Here is a 23,073-nt window from a genome sequence, read left to right as displayed (position 1 = left end):
GAGTAACACAGTATTGTAACAAATTACTTTCCCCAACAATGGCTGTGGGTAGTTGCCACCCTAAAAACCCCTCACCCCTGAATGAGCAATATGATGCTTGACCTACAAGCATGATTAATAAACGTGTGTGTTTGTACCATGAGGATCTGCATCCACCAGAGCAAAAACTGGGATGTGTAGTGTGTCCCACAGTTTCCTCACCATCAGTCTGCTGTTGACATCAGGCATACCTTTACCCTGATAAACACACAAGACCAAACATTCAGGCCTTGAAAGCACACACTAGCACTGATCTAACAAAGACGCTTACAGTTATGATGATGCATGGAGAAAGTTTGGTACAAAAATCATCGTCCAGTAGTCTTTGGAAAGTTGCATCTTTCTCCACTATCAGAACAAATTTTGCAGATGATACAATGTCTTATGTTGCTGAGGAATGTAATGGAACAGAGTATGAAATTCATATAGTTTTTCAAATAAAATATAAATGATAATATTTCTATATTTTAATGTTTACAGTACACATTCATGAATTAACCCTCTGGAGTCTGAGGCTGATTTGGGGCCCTGGTGAAGTTTTGACATGCCCTGATATTTGTGCTTTTTTCAGTTGTTCATAAACATATTAATGTTTAAAAAAAGTGTCATTACACTGTATTCAGCAGGAACGAGGCTACCATAATATGTGAGCAACATGTATGTACATGTTTGTTTTTTTGAAGGAATAACGTTTATGCATGGTTATTGAAAAAACAAAATACTTAGTAAAAATTATCCTGCCTACTCGTTCATATAAAACAATATAGATAGTTAAATTTTGTAAGACACTTTTTGGCAAGAAACACAGTATGCATGTATCACAGACACACCAGGCTCTTCACTCAACCAATCACAACGCACTCCCTCCCCTGAGTATTAACCCTCTGGAGTCTGAGGCTGATTTGGGGCTTGGAAAAGTTTTGACATGCCCTGACATTTGTGCTTTTTTCATTTGTTCATAAACATGTAAATGACAAAAGTGTCATTACACTGTATTCAGCACAAACTAGGCTACAATAATATGTGAGGAACATGTATGTACATGTTTGTGTTTTTGAAGGAATAACATTTATGCGTGGTTATTGAAAAAACAAAAAACTTAAGTCACTGAAATAAGGCCAAAAAAGTATAGTAAATCTGTGTTCACAAGACTTTTGGGTATTGGAGGTTGTAAACCAGAGTTTTTGCTTCAAAATTATGTAAAAATTATGCTGCTTACTTCTTCATATAAAACAATATATTGATTTAGTTTTTGTAAGACACTTTTTGCCAAGAAACACAGTATGCGAGGAGGCGTGAATCACCACTGAAATTGGGCCATTCTCACCTGAGAAGACAAAAGAATTGGATAGTAATGAGCTGAAATGACTTGCATATTAATGAGGCATTTCAGTAAGGTAGGCTGTGAAAAAAAAACTTTTGTGATGTCTCAAGCTCATTATGACATATGAAACATACAGAAAAATATCACAATATGAAGTAATGGTTTTATATTATACTTTAAAATATAATGTATTTCTGTGATGCAAAGAGTCTGAATATAGGCTTTTAGTTTAAAAGCATGCACATTTGGAGAAATATTGGATTCTCATATGCTTATGTCAATTTTCTATACAGAGGAGTTATTTTTATTTAATATTCACTGTCATTACTATAAGCGCTGGTGTTTTCAATTCATCCTTGAAGTCGGAGGGCGCTCTGTGCATTTTTAGTCCACAAATTCATCTAAAAGAAGAAGAGGCTATTCCATGAATGGAGTTTCCAATTCATACAGCAGCAGGAGGCAAAAGAAACAAAAACTCATCTAAAATTCATCCATAGAAGAAAAGTAAACAGGAACTAACTGCATGTCTTCTAGAGATCGCTAACCATGACTTTTACATCCAGATAAACACTTTTCAAGACAATAAATACACGATTGAGACGATGTATGCATGTATTGCCTCTGAGTTTGCGTCTGAATAGCGCTGGCTCCGTGGGCGTGGCCACATTAGCGGGTAATGAGCTGAATCACAGATTTCTGACATGGCTCTCTTTTCATACAGATTACATAAACACAGAAGGTTTGTTTTCGATTTGACTTGCATGATTTAAAACCTGACATCTTAACGTTTTTTTAAACATAAGTGTAATTTTTCTGTGATTAGTATTCACTAAGTTACAGTTCATTTTCTGAGAACTATCAGATTGGACTTCGTTCAGAGGGAGAGGAGAGATCACGCATCATGTTAGTTTTCTTTATTTTACAAAAAGCACAACATTTTGTTTTTACTTTGAGTGTATATAAATAAAAGAAGATATTCTATAGTTTCAATTGATATATTACTTATGTCTCTATGACAAAAAATGACTGAGTATTTTAAGTCTGTTTTGCTGCAATGTGAAAAAAAACCTGCAAAACGCGCCGGCGCGTTTTCAGACCTCAGAGTGTTAACAAGCTCCACCTGACACTCATCACAGTCACCATCAGCAGCACTACATAAGACACTCCAGATCACTCAGTCATTGTCCGGTCTCGTTAACGCATACCTACCTGTTATGCATACCTTAAGGACTCCTTTAACGCCTGCTTACCTGTCTCCAGTGTTCTCTATGACTCCTAGTGTACACATTTTAACTATTACCTGTGTCTCCATCCCCTTCTGTGTGTAACAGACGACCAGACCTACACCGTCAAAATACAAGATGAGCCATCTGGATCCATTTCAAGACCTGGTCAATGCACTTTGTCGCACTCTAACCAGCACTTCCACTCCGACACCTACAGCGACCACTTCCTCTTTCCCCGCTGCATCTCCTTCACCCGTTGCGGTCGCCAGTCCCATGGCCAAACCGGTGCCCTTCACTGGTTCGGCGGATGACTGCAACGGATTCCTTCTGCAGTGTTTGCTGGTTCTGGAGATGCAACCGCACCTGTATCTTGAAGACAGCACTAAGGTGGCGTACATAATCTCTCAACTCGAAGGAAAAGCTCTCCGCTGGGCCGAACCACTCTGGACACAGAAAAATCCCATTATCAAGTCTCAGGTTTCATTAACCATTTCAAGGAAGTGTTCGGGAAACCAGCCTGGGATTTGTCAGTCGGTGAGAGATTATGTCAATTGAAGCAAGGTTTAATGTCTGTGTCTGATTATGCCCTTCAGTTCTGAACCTTAGCTGCAGCAAGTGGCTGGAATGAACAAGATCTTATTACCACCTATCGTCAAGGGCTCGATCCATGTGTTGCATCTCGCTGCATATGAGGATTCCATCGGCCTTGAAAAATTCATCCAGTTATCCATTAGGTTCGCCACTCATATGCAACTGTCTCGAAGAGCACCAGGGCCAGCCGCTATTCCCATCTATCCTCCGCCAGCCAGAATCAGTCAGCCACCCAGAACTACCAATCCACTCAGTAACTGGAAAACTTCTTTGTCAAGTTCGTCTCAGTGCGGGACCTCTTCGGCATTCTCCACATGGAGGAAATCCATCTGCTGGTTCTGGAGGAATCAATGGCTGACGTGATTCTAGGGCGCCCCTGGCTTGAGCAGCACAAACCCATCATCTCCTGGAGGACAGGAGAGATCCTGAAGTGGGCTAACCAGTGCTTTAATGACCGTTTTCCTCAGTTTCCTGTTCCAAATCTTCCAAGTTCTGAAGAAGTCCCAGTCTGCGCTACTACTGTGGAAAGTCCACTCGAGAAACGTTCAACGGACATCCCTGCCTGTTACTCCAACTTTAGTGATGTCTTCTGTCCTAATAGATTCTCCAAGCTGTCTCCTCATCTGCCATGGGACTGTGCAATCGACCTCATCCCCGGTAAGCCAGTTCCCAGAGGAAAGATATACTCATTGTCAATCCCTGAGGGGAAGGCCATGGAGGAGTACATTAACGAGGCTCTGGCACAAGGCTACATCCACCCATCTTCTTCCCCTGCTGCTTCAAGTTTTTTCTTTTTGGCGAAGAAGGACGGAGGCTTGCGGCCATGCATCAATTACAGAGCTTTAAATAAAATCACCATCAAATTCAGGTACCCACTTCCTCTCGTCCCATCAGCGTTGGAACAATTACACAGCGCCACTGTGTTCACCAAGTTGGACCTCTGCAGTGCCTACAACCTCATCAGAATACGTGAGGGGGATGAGTGGAAGACAGCTTTTGTGACACCTACTGGCCACTACGAGTATCTCGTCATGCCGTATGGACTTGTGAACGCCCCCTCCGGATTCCAAGACTTTATGCATGAGGTGCTCCGGGAGTTCCTCCACAAGTCAGTCCTGGACTACATCAACGACATTCTGATATACTCCCGGAGCATGGCTGACCATCTCCGCCACGTTGTGGAGGTCCTCCAACGCCTGAGAGACAACCATCTGTTCCTGAAAGCCGAGAAGTGTACCTTCCACCAGTCCTCAGTGTAGTTCCTGGGTTACATTGATCGCAGTGGCGTCCGCATGGACGAGAGGAAGGTATCTGCTGTCAAAGACTGGCCAACTGGCCTACTTCCGTGAAAGAGTTACAAAGGTTCCTGGGTTTTGCAAACTTCTATCGTCGCTTCATCACACATTACAGTTCCATCACCAGTTCTCTCACAAACCTCCTCAAGAACAAGCCCAAGTCTCTGTCCTGGACTCCAGCCGCCACACAAGCCTTCAACATCCTCAAGGAAGCCTTTACGACTGCTCCCCTCCTGGCACACCCAGATCCAGAGCTCCCTTTCGTCGTCAAGGTAGAATCCCCACAAGCTCCATCCATGTGCCTTCTCCCACAAGCTTAACCCGGCGGAGGTCAACTATGACATCGGAAACCAGGAGCTTCTAGCTATCTAGCTTGCCCTGTAATAATAATACTAATAATGCATTTTATTTAACGGCGCCTTTCAAAACACCCAAGGTCACCTTACAGGTAAACAAGCAATAACAATATACATTATATAACAACAAAACTTAAAACACACATGCATCATAGAGACAGTAAAATTAGTAGTAAATCATAAAAAAGCCTGTGTAAAAAGGTAGGTCTTAAGACGGGATTTAAAAGTATGCAGACTGTCAATATTACGGATATCGAGAGGGAGAGAGTTCCATAGGCGAGGGGCCGCATGACTAAAAGTTCTAGCTCCCATGGTAGTTAAGCGTATACGTGGTAAGACAAGAGAAAGTGTGAGTGAGGATCTTAAAGTGCGCAAAGGGGTGTAGATATGAAGAAGATCAGTAAGATATGGGGGAGCGAGACTGTGCAATGCCTTGAATGTGAGAAGCAGGATTTTAAAGTCAATTCGATATTTCACTGGTAACCAGTGAAGTCGCTGGAGAGTTGGTGAGATGTGCATGGTAGAAGGGGTTCTAGTAAGAACACGAGCCGCAGAGTTCTGAACCAACTGAAGTTTATAGAGAAGTTTTGAAGGAAGACCAGTAAGAAGAGCATTGCAGTAATCAATACGTGAAGTAACCAGTGCATGAATGAGAATTGCAGTATTGTTCATTGAAAGGGAGTGACGAAGGCGATTAATATTACGTAGATGAAAGTATGCAGTACGTGTAATATTATTAATATGGGCTTCAAATGAAAGTGTGCTATCCAGAATAACACCCAAACTCTTAACCTGTGAGGAGGGATAAATGGGATGCTGATCAATATCCACAGAAATACTGTCAGATTTAGTCAGAGTGGATTTTGTCCCTACAAGTAGGACCTCGGTTTTATTATTATTAAGCTTAAGAAAGTTAGCTGAGAGCCAGTCTTTAATTTCAGCTAAACAATGGGACAAAGAAGGCGGTGGAAGAGAGTCAGGGGGTTTGGAAGACAGGTAGAGCTGGGTGTCATCAGTGTAGCAGTGAAAGTGAATACCATATTTCCTGAAAATGTGACCAAGTGGGAGTAGATAGATAATGAATAAGAGTGGGCCCAAAACAGAACCCTGAGGAACACCAGAAGTGACTGTAGATGATCTCGATCTGAAATGCTTTAATTGGACAAACTGGGTGCGACCAGAGAGGTACGATATAAACCAGGACAGGGGTGTGCCAGTGTTCCCAATAGAAACTAACCTGTCAAGGAGTATCTTGTGCGAGATGGTATCAAAGGCTGCACTCAGGTCGAGAAGGACAAGTATGGTTAATAAACCAGAGTCAGCTGCCAACAACAAGTCGTTAGTGATTTTCACAAGAGCTGTCTCTGTACTGTGGTGAGGACGGAAGCCGGATTGAAAAAGCTCAAACAGTTTATTATTGGAAAGATGGTCATAGACCTGTGTTGCAACACATTTTTCCAGGATTTTAGAGATGAATGGCAAGTTAGAAATTGGACGGTAATTATCTAGGTTAGATGGATCAGCCCCTGGTTTCTTAAGGATTGGGGAAATAATAGCAGATTTGAAAGAGGAGGGTACAGAGCCAGAAGCAAGTGAACAGTGAATAATTTTAGTGATTAGTGTAGATAATGATGGTATGCAGGCTTTGACTAAGTGAGTTGGTAAAGGGTCAAGCCAACAGGTAGTAGACTTGGATTCCCGGATGAGACCCAGTATCTCCACCTCGGTCGGTAATAAAACTGTTATGGCTGTTAACGGCCAATGCCTCCACTGTAGGAGTGGAGGCATTGGCTCGATGGAGCTAATCACCCATTTACGGTTCTTACAGACCATAAGAACCTCGAGTATCTACGGGACATTAAAGAACTAAATCCCTGCCAAGCAAGATGGGCGTTGTTCTTCACAAGGTTCAAGTTCACCATCTCATACCTCCCTGGATCAAAGAATGTGAAAGCCCTGAAGAAACTTCCGGCGATCCAGAACCAATCATCTCCGGGAACCTTTTGGTCAGCCCCATCACTTGGTCTGCTGAAACACTCCCCGAGCCGAGTGCCTCCACCAACGCCCCACCGGGTTGCCCCCAGGGATTGCAGTATATCCCACGGACATGGCGCACTCCCCTCATTCACTCCACACATTCTTCACTGGGAACTGGCCACCAGGGGTCAATGAAACCCTCTGGCTGCTTAAACAGCGCTTCTGGTGGCCCAATATGGCATCCGACATCAGGAGGTACGTACAGGGGTGCCGGGAATGTGCCATCTCCAAGACCCCGCGACATCTTCCCTCCGGGAAGCTCCAACTTCTGCCCGTTCCCAACCTCCCCTGGTAACACCTAGGAGTAGACTTTATAACAGATCTTCCAAATTCCAACGGTTGCACCTGTGTATTGGTGGTAGTGGATCGATTCTCCAAGTCATGTCGATTAATTCCCTTGCCTGGACTACCAACGGCTATGGAGACTGCAGAGATCTTGTTCAACAATGTGTTCAGATATTATGGACTGCCCGAAAATATTGTATCTGACCGTGGATCACAATTCATCTCCTGAGTATGGAAATCGTTCTTCAAGCTCCTAGGTGTGACCATAAGTCTCTCTTCTGGCTACCATTCCCAGACGAATGGGCAGACAGAGAGGAAGATCCAGGAGATCGGCCGTTTCCTACATACCTTCTGTCACGGCCAGCAGGACTCCTGGAACCAGTTTCTGGGTTTGGCAGAGTACACCCAGAACTTTCTACATCAGTCCACCACAGGTCTTACTACGTTTCAATGCGTACTCGGTTTCCAACCCCCACTGTTCCCCTGGGATGGGGAGCCATCAGACGTCCCTGCAGTAGATTACTGGTTCCGGGAGAGCGAGAGGGTCTGGGACTCAGCTCATCTCCAACTCCAGCGGGCCCTACACAAGCGCAGGACGACAGCGGACCTTTGGTGTTCCCAAGCACCCGATTACCAGCCAGGACAGAAGGTCTGGCTTTTCGACCCGGGACATCAGGATGCGCCTGCCCTGTAGGAAGCTCAGTCCTAGCTTCATTGGCCCCTTCACCATCACTCGGAGGATCAACCTTGTCACCTATCACCTGCAGCTCCCTCCTGAGTATAAAATTCACACAGTTTTCCACGTTTCACTGCTGAAATCTCACTATCCTTCTGTTCTTCCCTCCACAGAGCCTGGCGAAGCCAAGGAATCCCCCCTTCCACTCATCGAGGACGAAGGAGCGGCCTATACAGTTAACGACATCTTGGACTCCCGGCGCCGTGGTGGTCACCTGGAGTACTTGGTCGACTGGGAAGGCTACGGTCTGAAGAGCGGTCATGGTTCCCCAGGAATGATATTCTCGATCCCAGCCTTCTCGATGACTTCCATGCCAGACATCCTTACCATCCAGCTCCACGCTGCAGGGGGTGTCACAGACACGCCAGGCTCTTCACTCAACCAATCACAATGCACTCCCTCCCCTGAGTATTAACAAGCGCCACCTGACACTCATCACAGTCACCATCAGCAGCACTACATAACGTTAATGCATACCTACCTGTTATGCTTACCTTAAGGACTCCTTTAATGCCTGCTTACCTGTCTCCAGTGTTCTCTTTGACTCCTAGTGTCTCCGTGTCTCCAGTGAGTGTCATCGTGTCCTGTCTGCTCCACGTCTGCTTGCATCCCCGTTCCCTGGGAAAAGATAAGAAACCAGTCACCGCTCCAGTCACAAATTTGCCATTTACTCACCTGCTTTCTGCCATTCATCCTCTGGTTCTTTAATGAACACATCTTAACTATTACCTGTGTCTCCGTCCCCTTCTGTGTGTAACAGCATGGAGACATGAATCATCATGAATATTGCTGTGATTCACACCTCAGAAGACAAAGACCTGCATAATGACCTGCATAATGGCCCACATAATGAGCCCTTTTAGTCAGGCAGACTATGTGAAAAAAAACCCTCTGTGAACATGTCTCAAGCTCATCATGCTGTATATCAAACATACAGAAAAAAACAGCAATACTGTGAAATATTATTACCATTTAAAATAATGGTTTTCTATTATATAATTTAACACTCTGAGGTCTGAAAACGCGCCGGCGAGTTTTGCAGGTTTTTTTTCACATTGCAGCAAAACAGACTTAAAATACTCCGTCATTTTTTGTCATAGAGACATAAGTAATATATCAATTGAAACTATAGAATATCTTCTTTTATTTATATACACTCAAAGTAAAAACAAAATGTTGTGCTTTTTGTAAAATAAAGAAAACTAACATGATGCGTGATCTCTCCTCTCCCTCTGAACGAAGTCCAATCTGATAGTTCTCAGAAAATTAACTGTAACTTAGTGAATACTAATCACAGAAAAATTTAACTTATGTCTAAAAAAAACGTTAAGATGTCAGGTTTTAAATCATGTAAGTCAAATCGAAAACAAACCTTCTGTGTTTATGTAATCTGTATGAAAAGAGAGCCATGTCAGAAATCCGTGATTCAGCTCATTATCTGCTAATGCGGCCACGCCCACGGAGCCAGTGCTATTCAGACGCAAATTCAGAGGCAATACATGCATTCATCGTCTCAATCGTGTATTTATTGTCTTGAAAAGTGTTTATCTGGATGTAAAAGTCATGGTTAGCGATCTGTATAAGACATTCAGTTAGTTCCTGTTTACTTTTCTTCTATGGATGAATTTTGGATGAGTTTTTGTTTCTTTAGCGCCCTCCTGCTGCTGTATGAATTGGAAACTCCATTCATGGAATAGCCTCTTCTTCTTTTAGATGAATTTGTGGACTAAAAATGCACAGAGCGCCCTCCGACTTCAAGGATGAATTGAAAACACCAGCGCTCATAGTAATGACAGTGAATATTAAATAAAAATAACTCCTCTGTATAGAAAATTGACATAAACATATGAGAATCCAATATTTCTCCAAATGTGCATGCTTTTAAACTAAAAGTCTATATTCAGACTCTTTGCATCACAGAAATACATTATATTTTAAAGTATAATATAAAATCATTACTTTATATTGTAATAATATTTTTCTGTATATTTCATATATCATAATGAGCTTGAGACATCACAGAAGGTTTTTTTCACAGCCTACCTGACTGAAATGCCTCATTAATATGCAAGTCATTTCAGCTCATTACTATCCAATTCTTTTGTCTTCTCAGGTGAGAATGGCCCATTTTCAGTGGTGATTCACGCCTCCTCGCATACTGTGTTTCTTGGCAAAAAGTGTCTTACAAAACCTAAATCAATATATTGTTTTATATGAAGGAGTAGGCAGCATAATTTTTACATAATTTTGAAGCAAAAACTCTAGTTTACAACCTCCAATACCCAAAAGTCTTGTGAACACAGATTTAATATACTTTTTTTTGGCCTTATTTCAGTGACTCAAGTTTTTTGTTTTTTCAATAACCACGCATAAATGTTATTCCTTCAAAAACACAAACATGTACATACATGTTCCTCACATATTATTGTAGCCTAGTTTGTGCTGAATACAGTGTAATGACACTTTTGTCATTAATATGTTTATGAACAAATGAAAAAAGCACAAATGTCAGGGCATGTCAAAACTTCTCCAAGCCCCAAATCAGCCTCAGACTCCAGAGGGTTAAAATATAATGTATTTCTGTGATGCAAAGCGTCTGAACATTCATGTTACCTCTATGGCATTTCATATAGGCTTTTAGCTTAAAAGCATGCACATTTGGATAAATATTGTTTATGTCAATTTTCTATACAGGGTAATATTTATTCAATATTTATTGTCATCACTATAAGTGCTGGATACTGTGTTTTCAATTCATACTTGCAGCCAGAGGGCGCTCTGTGCACCTTTAGTCTACAAATGACTCAGTGAAGAACAGGCATACCATGTGACATACCAGGAACTAACAACAGAGGCTTCCAGAGATTGCTAACCATGGTTATAACATGCAGAAAAACACTTTTGAAGATAATAAATACACGATTGCGACGATATATACATGTATTGCCTCAGAATTTGCGTCTGAATAATAATAATAAATATTATGAATAATGCTCGCTCCGTGGGTGTGGCCTAATTAGTGGATAATGAGCTGTATCACGGATGTCTGGCATGGCTCTTTTCATTCAGATTACACAAAAAGAGAACAATTGTTTTTGATTTGACTTACACAATTTAAAACAATGTTTCTTTCAACATAAGACTCATTTTTGTGTCATTAGTATTCACCAAGTTATACTTCATTTTCTGAGAACTATCAGATTGGACTTTGTTCAGAGGGAGACGAAAGATCGCGCATCATGTTAGTCTTCTTTATTTTACAAAAAGCACAACATTTTGTTTTTACTCAGTGTACAAAAATAAAAGAAGTTCTATAGTTTCAATTGATAGTTACATAAGAAAATATTTTGAGAAATGACTAGGGCTGCCCTCGACTTAAGATTTTTATAGTCGACTATTAGTCGTTCATTTAAGCGTTTAGTTGACTAATTGTGCATTTATATTAATAATCTATTAATCATAACAAGCCTTTAATTGATAATCAGCTCAAGCTCAAGCGTGTGAAGCTTGGCACAGCGCACCGGCAAACGTAATGATTGTGAGTGTGACATGAAAAAACATATGGAGACTGTCATTTTTAATAATTTACTGATAATGTTTTCTGTGTTTTCGACGATGCTGACTGGTCATCTCTGCAGAAGTGGACGCGCCTATATGCAGGTTTCATATGGATTACATAATCTGCTACTACTTACATGTTTCAAGTGATAGTCATATTTGGGTTCAATGAATGATAGACGAATGTTTGGATTTCCTGCCGTTAACGATCTATCCCTCACGGACTATGTGACTTCGCCACTTCCTGTGAAGTTTTTTTTAACTGGCTAATAAAGTCTCAGTCGACCAAGTCGACTATTAGGGGGAAACCCTAAAAATGACTAAAACCTAAACTGAAAAAAAAAAAAAAAAGACTGAATTTTGCACCATCGACCCTGTTATTGAACTGAATTAAATCAACATTGAACTGACTCAAGCTGTATAATGACACTATTGTCTTTTTAAAAGTTGCTTTACAGCAGAATTTGAATTCGTCTTATATATGATGAAGTTTGCATCACTGATTCTGAGATTTTCCTGTTTATTAATGTGAAGCTATTTTGAAACAATCTGTATTGTATAAAGCGCTATATAAATAAAAGTGACTTGACTTGACTAGGGATTAGGGTGGCGTTCCTTTTACATGGTTTAAGTAAACAGGAAGGATACTTCTGATTCCATTAACATTGGAAGACACAGGGACAGCCTGGGAAGAAAAAATGAGAGAATTATGAAAACATTTCAAATCATTTCACAGCAAAAATGGAAAAAACTTGTATGGAAAAAATAAAGTCATAACTTCAAAGAGACAAAATGACTGAGTAGATTCAGAATGGTGTGTCAGACCAGTGGTCAAGTGGAACAGCTTTTGAGTTATACTGATGTGATTGTTTGACAGATACAGTCAAAATGTTGCGGGTCAAATTACAGATGAACGGCTTTGGCCAGAAGGGGATTATATGAATCATGCTCTGGCATACAATGAGCATTAAGTGAGCTTTACGGAAAGGTTGGCTGGCGATCTGGACTCACTGTGGAGTTGGAATTGCAGTCCACCTTTGTGCCATCTTCCTCCAAATAACACAGATCACCTGAGATAAAGCCTTTGGATGTTGCAAGCTGCGAGGATTATTAAAAGAAATTATTTACAATCTCTTTAGTGCATATGTAAAGGTTAAATAATAAATAACACTGACTTTATTATTTTTGCTTTTGTGTGAGTGTATAAAAGTCTATATTACACACTACAGCCATATGCACATACAACATGCAGACTCCTACGAGGAACCTTGAGCAAGCACGAAACGTCATCCACGATGGAATCCAAGGTCCTCTGTGTCCCAAACAGCTGTGGATCATTATAGTATATGTCCCTGATGGATAGAAGAGAAAACATTTCAGTGCGCAGGTGCCCTTGACAAATCACGTCATAAAAATCAAAGGTTCCACCTGCTCCAAATATCAGATGATTTATGATGCGGTTTGCTGATTTATAATCACATCATCACTTATTTCCACAGGTGGTTTGAATGAAGTGGTCTGCAAAAGCTGACAAAAATGTTAAAGGGTTAGTTCACCCAAAAATGAAAATTATCCCATAATTTACTCACCCTCAAGCCATCCTTTTAATTTTTTTGGTGAACTAACCCTTTAGATATTTAGACATGAAACAGGTAATATCTAAAAGGTGCTGGAGAAAAAACTTGCCAAATTATAGTCCTGCAGTATAACATGCTGAACTCCATCTAAAACTATTTTAAACACCATTTTACTCATTCTTTTATAATTTGTACGCATGCAAGCATGGAAGATGGATTTTTTGTACTTTTACACATGTATTTGTGTAGGTGATGTGCCGATCAGCTCAAACATCACAAGAATCCGCTTTTAAAAATTGGTCATCCGCCAACAACCCAGCCACACTATGATTTTCTCCGATTTAAATATCTGCACCCGACCCACACCCAGTGTTGGGTAAGTTACTTCAAAAAAAGTAATTAATTACTAATTACTAATTACATAATCAACGTTGTCGGTACTGACACAACCAAAAGTGCAAAAGTTGATACCACGGTAAGAATATTTAAAGATACAAATAAAACAATACTATAGGCCTATTTTTTTTTTTTTTCAGGTAGGTCTAACAGTATCAAGTAAAAATACCACAGAAGTTGAATAATCAAATTTAAAATAACTCTGCATAGTCATAACTGTATGAATTAAATATAGATTAATCCTTATTAAAGCTTTTCTTTTGTTGTTTGATTATCATTTATAATACAGACAGTCAATAATAGACAGTAGCATTTTTTAAAGGCTGCTATCACTAATACCTAATAGACGGAGACAATATGCTGTTACATGTGCTGTTCACATTCACATAACCAATGCAAATATACGACAAGACAGGCATTTTAACATAACTATGTGTGTATTTGAATGTTTAAGTGTAATAAACTGCGAAAATCTGACACTCGCGAGAGGCGGTTATGTGTGTGCGCTTTGGTTGAGAGCGCACTGACTGAAAACTGTCTCTCAGAAAGCACGCGAGTGGTTTTTCCTCCCTAGGACATAGCTTTAATTTTTCCGTTATGTTCTTGCCTACCTGTGTCAAAAAAGTGAAGTAACTGCTATTTCCATTCTGCAAAACAGTCACTCACTTCTGCCGACATCTTCAGACAGCGACTACACAGCCAACTGATGCACTCAACTGCACTACAGCTAACGATTTTAAAAAGGCAGCGTTCACTTTTACCTTTAGATGACAAATTTAGATTTTAAATTCAATATTGATTTATACAGAACTGTTGAACTAATTTACAGTATGTAATGCAAGTACATTATAAGTAACTGTAATTAAATTACCTAAAAATGAACAGTAATCCCTTACTTTACTTTTGCAGTGGATAAGTAATTTAATTACAGCAACAAGCAACACTGCCCACACCTGATCATCATATTCCAGTAATTCAAATTCTCAGTGTTAAGCGTGATGATATGCATATTGCACTGATTTTAAAGTAAAAAGGTCTTATTTTGGCAAAATTATATGTCTTTAATAGAAGCTTTACTACCCTAAAACTTAAATTAGAATGTCATTGTTTCTGACAATTCCCAAACACACATGCACAAGACATTAAATACGTTCAGCCCAAGCAAAGACTGGATCCCCGCTAGAAATTTTACGTTCCCAGAACATTACGTTACCTTGTAACGTTCCCAGTACGTTCAGAGACGGTCACGATGTGGAGTTCTTTTCAGATTTGGGAGATGTTATTTGGTGGACCTTCAGGGAACATTCAGGATGTTTTTTGAACGTTTGGGGAACCATATTACATTGGAAATGTTCTCAGAACATCCCTGTTGCCCTTGTCAAAAAACTGAATTGAAAATTAGAGCTAAATTGAATAACAAAAGTGGCTGTTCAAACAAAAACTATTTTTTTCTTAAATGTCTTACAAATAAGCTCTTTACAGATAATTAATATTATGAAACCTTTTCTTTAAAATGTTAATCTCTTGCAGTAAGTCATTAGCTAACAACAGCACATGCATGAGCAAATGTAACTTTTGTATCAATGCATCAGCAACTACACAGTTACTGCTTTTAAATAAAGCAACATGCAGCATAACATCAGTGTTTCTGGATCATCACTGACTGAAGCACAGGCTCTACTCTCCAGCACAATGGTAACCTCACAAAACCCAGACAACAGAAACAGAACATTAAACACTAACAGATCTCTCTAGATCTCTGCATCTTCACTTATAGAGCTTGGCAAACTACGTCACTGCGCGTTGCATTCTGGGTAGTCGCCGCCATGTTTTAGGTCACGCTCAGGAGCGTACAATGACAATAAATACAACTCACCAGATGAAAAAACGACTGTAATTACGTTAATTTTTTTAAAGAGCTGCTTCTACTTGCTGAGAATAAAGGACTAATATTTGAATCCCTTGTGTTCATTCGATCGCTCAGTCGTGTGGCCAGGACACGATATATACACACATAGAAATCATACTGACGCCTTCTATCGGACCACACACAGGACCAAAGTTATTTCTCTATTGCAGTTTTTAATAACTAAGTGGCACCGATATATCTGCCAGATAAAATAATAAACACAATATAGATTGATCTCAGCCAGCATATCATCATATCACCCTGATTTCTTCATGTTAAAGCATTAAGGGATAACATAAGAGCATGACCATCTGTAATGCAGCTCTGAAATTAATTATATTGTGGAGTCGCTACACCAAGTAAGTTTTACTGGACCTAAATGGAATAAATACATGATTTCTTACAGAGAGCTAAACCAAGCTTAACGTCTCGGTTACGTATGTAACCCTCGTTCCCTGAAGGAGGGAACGGAGACGTACGTCAGTAGTGACCGACGAATTGGGATATCGCTAGAGAGCCCCTATCAGCTTCAAGAAAACTAAAACAAGCCAATGAACATTGGCGTGCGATATTTGCATAACGCACCCCTCCCCATCCGGGGCATATAAAAGGGGGAGGAGATGCAATCGCACTCTGTTTTTCGCTGAGGAGACAACTGGTGTCCGCACTGCAGCGAGGGTACAGAAACTGTGGTGACGGGACGTACGTCTCCGTTCCCTCCTTCAGGGAACGAGGGTTACATACGTAACCGAGACGTTCCCTTTCAGTCGGTCACGTTCGACGTACGTCAGTAGTGACCGACGAATTGGGATCCCAAATAAAACGCCACAGTTACGAACCCCTTCCAGTGCCCAGCGCAAGCTCTAGCCACCCGTCGCACCAGGGGGACGGAGAAGGGGGCGAGCTTACGCCGGGAAGTCTACTGCTGTTCCGAAATACCCACTAAGTAAACTAGACTACACTGGGAAAGCGAACCCAAAGGGGACGCTGCGGAGCCACTACCCACCCAGAGGGGAAGGAATTTACGTGGAACATATGGCCTGGCCCGAAGGGCAGAACGCATACATGTCCCTGGGATGGCCCCACCTAAGTAGGGGGAGACTCATCTGACAGGTGACAGCAGAACTCTGCTAAGGGAAGACACGGACTCATCGTAGGGAGTAACCGTGGACCATGCACATATGGAATCACTCGCTAGAGGGATTACAACATATGGAACCCAACCAACAGACAACACCGAAGGTGGATGTTGGTCTGGCATCAGACACTCCGCAATGTCCGAGCCGAAGGGGAGGCGGAGGAACTCGACAGGGTTCACCGATCGGGGAACACGACTGGAGTCAAAAATGCACGTATCCAGCCCAGAGAGCGGGAATGGCATTGCAAGCCGACACAGAGAACAGGTTCAACGCGTCTACCGGCTAGTGGAAGCGAGTACACGGGAAGAAACCGGTTCCACACGTAAGCTATAAAACCTAGCAAACGTGTTTGGTGTCGCCCAGCCCGCAGCTCTACAGATATCTGTCAGCGAGGCGCCCTGAGCCAACGCCCAGGAAGAGGCCACTCCTCTGGTGGAGTGGGCTCTCAACCCGAACGGGCAAGGCACGCCCTGGGAATCATAAGCCAGGGCGATGGCATCCACAATCCAGTGGGCCATCCTCTGCTTGGAGACAGCCTTCCCTTTCTGCTGGCCTCCATAACAGACAAAGAGCTGATCTGAGGTCCTAAAGCTTCGAGTTCTATCCACGTAAACGGGCCAGGGCTGGGTCTGCCTCCTCCGAAGGCAGCGCTTGCAGGTTCACTACCTGATCTCTAAAGGGAGTGGTAGGAACCTTGGGCACATATCCAGGCCGGGGTCTCAGGATAACGTGAGAGTCACCAGGCCCGAATTCCAGGCACGATTCGTCGACCGAAAATGCGTGCAGGTCCCCTACCCTCTTGAGCGAGGCCAATGCAACCAGGAGGACGGTCTTAAGGGACAGTACTTTTAACTCAACTGATTGCAAGGGCTCGAAGGGATGATGCTGAAGGGATGAAAGAACTACGGAAAGATCCCAAGAGGGTATGGAGGGGGGACGAGGCGGATTCAGTCTCCTCGCTCCCCTCAGGAACCTGACGACCAGATCGTGCTTCCCCAAGGACTTCCCATCAACTGCATTGTGATGTGCGGCAATGGCGGCAACATACACTTTGAGGGTGGAGGGAGACAGCCTTCGCTCCAGACCCTCCTGCAGGAAGGAAAGCACGGATCTGACCGAGCATGATCGGGGGTCTTCTCGGTGAGAAGAGCACCACTCAACGAACAGGTTCCACTTCAACGCATAGAGACTCCTAGTGGAAGGAGCTCTAGCGGAAGTGATAGTGTCTACAACCGCTTGCGGGAGATCATTTAGAACCTCCGCATCCCGTCCAGGGACCACACGTGGAGGTTCCACAGGTCGGGACGCGGGTGCCAGAGGGTGCCCCCTCTCTGAGTCAGAAGATCCTTCCTCAGAGGAATGGGCCAGGGAGGGGCTGCCGTGAGGAGCATCAGGTCCGAAAACCGTGTCCGGGTGGGCCAATAAGGGGCCACCAACAAGACCTGCTCCCCATCCTCCCTGACTTTGCACAAGAGTTGAGCAAGAAGGCTCACTGGGGGAAACGCATACTTGCGAAGACCCCGGGGCCAACTGTGTGCCAGTGCATCCGTGCCGAGAGTACCTGCGGTCAGGGAATAGAACCACTGGCACTGAGCATTCTCCTGGGAGGCAAACAGATCTATCTGAGCCTCGCCGAAGTAATGCCAAATCAGCTGGACTACCTGGGGATGGAGTCTCCATTCGCCCGCAAGTGGAGGCTGCCGTGAAAGCTCTTCGGCTGCACGGTTGAGCACACCTGGGACATGACTGGCACGAAGCGACCTCAGATGCTTCTGACTCCATAACAAGAGATGGCGGGCGAGTTGCGACATGCGGCGGGAGCGTAGACCACCTTGATGATTGATGTACGCTACGGTCGCGATGTTGTCTGAGCGGACTAGAACGTGCTTGCCTGTCAACAGCTCCTTGAAGCGGCCCAGCGCAAGACGAACTGCCAGCAACTCGAGGCAATTGATATGCCAATGCAGCTGAGGCCCCGTCCAAAGACCTGAGGCTGCATGCCCGTTGTACGTGGTGCCCCACCCTAAGGTCGAGGCATCTGTGTGAACCACAGCGTGCCTGGACACCTGTTCGAGGGGAACTCCTGCCCGCAGGAACGAGGGGTCTGACCATCGAGTGAGGGCACGGCGACAGCTCGGTGTCACAGGAACACAGAACGTGCCACGTTGCCACGCCCATCTCGGGACCCGGCCGTGGAGTCAGTGTTGGAGCGGCCTCATATGAAGCAATCCGAGCGGCGTGACCGCGGCTGCGGATGCCATATGCCACAGGAGCCTCTGAAGGGCAGGACTTTGTACTGATATGCCCGACCCTCGAACGCAAACCGTAGGAAGGGTCTGTGACGAGGCAGAATCGAGACATGAAAGTACGCGTCCTTCAGGTCTATAGCTGCGAACCAATCTTGGGGACGGATGCATTGAAAAATGCGTTTCTGCGTCAACATCTTGAATGGCAGCCTGTGAAGGGACCGATTCAGGACTCGCAGATCCAAGATTGGCCGTAACCCACCTCCTTTCTTCGGTACAATGAAGTAGGGACTGTAAAACCCTGACTTCATATCGGCTGGAGGGACCGGCTCGATTGCACCCTTCGCCAGGAGGACAGCAATCTCCGCCCGAAGAACAGGAGCACTGTCCAGTGACACCTGAGTGTAGTGGACACCTCTGAACACCGGGGGACGCCGGGCGAACTGAATCGCATAGCCGAGACTGATAGTGCGGATGAGCCAGCGGGACGGGCTGGGAAGCGTTAACCAGGCTTCCAGACGCCGAACGAGCGGGACCAAGGGCACCACAGGCGCACCGGGAGTGGGGCAGCGAGGCAGAATACTGGGACTCGACTCGGACAGCACAGCGGCCCGAAGTGGAGTCAGATTCTGCGGGGTGACAGCTACGATGGGAGACGGTACACGTGGTACGGCCTGCACCATCGGGGCGCCCCCTACTGGCGAAATGAGAGGGGGCTGCGGACACCAAGGCAGAGCCCCGGGTCCTGACAACCGCGCCCTCTTGTGACCTGGAGGATGAAAGGGAAACAGCTCTTTCTGTGAAAAGGTGGGTGCTGCTGGACTCCGGAGAGCCAGCGGCGGAACACATACAACAAGTTTCTCCCGGCCCTCCCCCGGGAGTGGAGGGGCAGATGGAATCCCCCCCTGAAGAGCTGCTACTTCCTCCTCCAGGTCGCCCGCTTCAGGATCGCGACTTCCTCGACCTCTTACGACCTGGCTTGGCTTGAGCGGGCTGGGCGCCCCGGCCGGCGCCGGCTCCCTGCTGTTTGGCTGGTGGAGGCTGCTGCTTGGCCAACTTAGCGGGAGCGGAGGACGACGCGGCCGGGCGCCCTCGGCGACGAGCAGGCTGAGGTTGCGCCGCCGGCGGGGTGGAGGCAGCAGCAGGCCGGCGGGGCAAGACGTGTTTAATCGCCTCAGCCTGCTTCTGGGCAGCAGAAAACTGTTGGGCGAAGCTCTCTACTGCGTCGCCGAATAGGCCAGCCTGGGACACGGGGGAGTCCAGGAACCGATATTTATCGGTCTCCCTCATGTCAGCCAGGTTTAGCCATAGATGGCGCTGCTGGACTACCATAGTAGCCATCGCTTGACCAACGGAGCGTGCTGTCACTTTAGTCGCCCGGAGGGCGAGATCGGTGGCAGCTCGCAACTCCCCCAACAGATGCTGGTCAAGACCACCCTGTGGCATTTCCGATAACGCTTTTGCCTGATACACTTGCAAAAGGGCCATGGCATGCAGGGCGGAGGCGGCCTGCCCACAAGCTCTATAAGCCTTCTCCGTCAGAGAGGAAGAAAACTTACAGGCTCGGGACGGAAGGCGCGGGTCACCACGCCAGCCGGCGGCCGTAGGGCACAACTGCATCGCTACAGACCGTTCGACTGGAGGGATTCCCGTATAGCCTTTAGCCTCTCCGCCATCCAGGGTGGTGAAGGCGGACGAGGGGCCTGGCCTCGAACGAACACTATACGGCGTCCGCCAAGACCTGGTCACCTCGTCGTGCACCTCCGGGAAGAAAGGCATCGGGGCGGGACGCTGAGGACCAGCGCGACCCGCCCCGAGGTACCAATCGTCAAGCTGAGAGGGGCCGGGACAGGGTGGAGGGTTCCACACGAGCCCGACGCTCTCGGCAGCCCGGGAAAGCACAGCCATCAACTCAGGATCCGACTCGGCCACAGCCGCCACCCTGTGAGACGGGGGCTCAGCAGAGTCATCCTCTCCCGAGGACTCATGCTCGCCTTCCGATACCGTGATCGACATCTGGTCCTCCGCAGGTGCACCGAAGGACAATACCGGACGCTCCGAAGAGGGCCCGGCATGACACGGCGGTAACACCACTGGCTGCAGTGCTGCAGAGGCGGCAGGGGCCCGCGGAGCAACACTCGGCGGGGAAGCCCTAACCGTGACCCTCAAGTCACCCTGCCTACACGCCGACGAACCGTCACCCCGACCGGAGCCAGAGAAAACGGCCGCACGGGGCATAGGGGAGGGGACCCCCGCTCCCTGAGAACCAAGGAACGAGAGTCTCGACCTCAGCACCGCGATAGTCATGTTCCCACAATGAGAACATGAACCATCTACAAACGCGGCCTCAGCGTGCTGAACGCCCAAGCACGTGATACAGCGATTGTGCCCATCAGCAGGGACCAGGGAACGACCACACCCAGTAGCGCACAGACGAAATGCCATCTCCCCAGATGCAGGGTTCGTCTGTAAAGTCTAATAGAGGGGGAAACTCACAGCTCTTTTGTGAATGAGACACACAGGGAGTGTCACGAAGTGTGGTAAACACACACACACGGGACCCGGCCAAATCGCAGACCAAACAATTGGAATTACAGCGGAACGCTGTTTCACAGCCGATGTTGCCGCCCGGACCCGGAAGCTCGTGGACTCGCTGCAGTGTTGTTGCGCCAAACACGGTAAGAACGCTGTTTCTTCTTGTTTTAAAGATCTTCTTAGCTGTAGGACACCAAAGCTTGGCTCCGAAGCGAAAGACAGAGTGCGATTGCATCTCCTCCCCCTTTTATATGCCCCGGATGGGGAGGGGTGCGTTATGCAAATATCGCACGCCAATGTTCATTGGCTTGTTTTAGTTTTCTCGAAGCTGATAGGGGCTCTCTAGCGATATCCCAATTCGTCGGTCACTACTGACGTACGTCGAACGTGACCGACTGAAAGGGAACCATGAATCAAAGATGTGCTGCTTTATGAACACGGAGAGTGATCGCAATGAGCTATTTCACAAATAACATTTCTTAAACGTGTTTTCGTACATTATTAATGGCGTGAGCACGTACATATTCAAACAGATCAGAAGTTATGAATCTGTAATAAATACAAATTACAAAGCCACATTTTGGTCAAGTTTATTTTCATTGAGTTTCACTTTCACCATTGTGTCGTTTCTAAGCTGGAAGGCAGAAAATGAGGGACATTATAGCATGCTTAACGTGGCTTAATTTATCAAGACAAACAAAACTTAGTATGCTTTATTAGTTTGGTGTTTACTACAGAAAAGCAGATGAGCCCAGAATATGAACGCAACACATTTAACACAAGCATTTTCCTCTCATAAAGAAAACACTTAATGGACAGTGACTTAACGTGTAATAAGACGGGTTCTGTTCATATTCTGGGCTCATCTGCTTTGCTGTACATAGTTTCTATGGGAGGAGAACGTTTAACGTGAAATTAAATGCGTTGCGTTCAAATTCTGGGCTATTAGTATGATGTTTACTTACATTACGCCAGCATTACGCCACGTTAAGCTTTTTATAATGTCCCAAAAATGGGACAAAATGACGCTTTATTTCACATCCGTTTTCCACGCTGGTCAGTATATGCAGATAGTTCATAACACAGCCAGCGTTTACCATTCTAATATGTTTTTAACTGTATATTATAAATTTTAACATCTTCCTCCACTATTTCCCAGTCTCTACTGTACTGTCCGTGACCTAAAGTCCCAGAATGCAATGCGTTGCTGACGTCACGTTCCCAGACTCAATTACAAATCAATATTGACTTTATTTCTTTCATTCCAATCTTCTTAATGAGGTGTTGTTGTTTTATCAAAATTTATAAATGTCACCGTTACAGAGGTAAGCGCTTAATTTAGTTGGACTCCTGATCCTTCACATTTTGACTTTACTTTTTCTCCCATTGTTGTAACTGTGTGTTTCTAAAAGCACATGTCACAAAAATTATTATTTTTTTGCTATAACAAGTGTCTTGATAACACAATTAAAACAGCCAGAAAAAAAATCTAATGTTAAAAAGTCAAGAATCAAGAGCCTATCTAAAGCAAACGCTCACCTCCATAATGGTGACTTCAAACTTTATTATTTTCTATAAAATACCCACGTAGAAGGCAACGTTTTTGTGACCTTGAGCAACTTTGCCTAAAAGTTCTTTAAAAGTGATTAAAGTTCTGAACCTCTACAGAACATTTGGGACAAAAACATCCTCTTTTGGTAATGACAGTGTTGCAGTTCAAGGTTCCTTATATGACTTTAGGGGGACATTCCAAATTGGTAATTTTATGGTCAAAAAAGAATGTTACAAAGAGGACATTTGGGATATTAACAGAATGTTCCCACA

The 23,073-nt window shown here is 44.6% G+C and overlaps 1 protein-coding gene across 1 annotated transcript in view; it reads right to left on the bottom strand.

The window, feature by feature from the left end:
• Window positions 1–23,073, bottom strand: part of spo11 (SPO11 initiator of meiotic double stranded breaks) — a 59,014-nt gene that overhangs the window by 29,940 nt on the left and 6,001 nt on the right. The window contains exons 5-9 of the mRNA XM_067371248.1: window positions 12,691–12,799; window positions 12,459–12,545; window positions 12,096–12,132; window positions 311–420; window positions 138–237 (exon numbers count right to left, since the gene is read on the bottom strand). Of these exons, the coding sequence (XP_067227349.1) occupies window positions 138–237; window positions 311–420; window positions 12,096–12,132; window positions 12,459–12,545; window positions 12,691–12,799 (443 nt within the window). The remainder of the gene's footprint in view (window positions 1–137; window positions 238–310; window positions 421–12,095; window positions 12,133–12,458; window positions 12,546–12,690; window positions 12,800–23,073) is intronic.

The sequence above is a fragment of the Chanodichthys erythropterus genome, chromosome 20 (genome assembly GCF_024489055.1).
Source record: "Chanodichthys erythropterus isolate Z2021 chromosome 20, ASM2448905v1, whole genome shotgun sequence".
Classification (NCBI taxonomy): Eukaryota; Metazoa; Chordata; class Actinopteri; order Cypriniformes; family Xenocyprididae; genus Chanodichthys; species Chanodichthys erythropterus.
The sequence above is the reverse complement of the archived record's forward strand: the minus strand, read 5'-3'. Positions and strand labels throughout refer to the sequence as shown.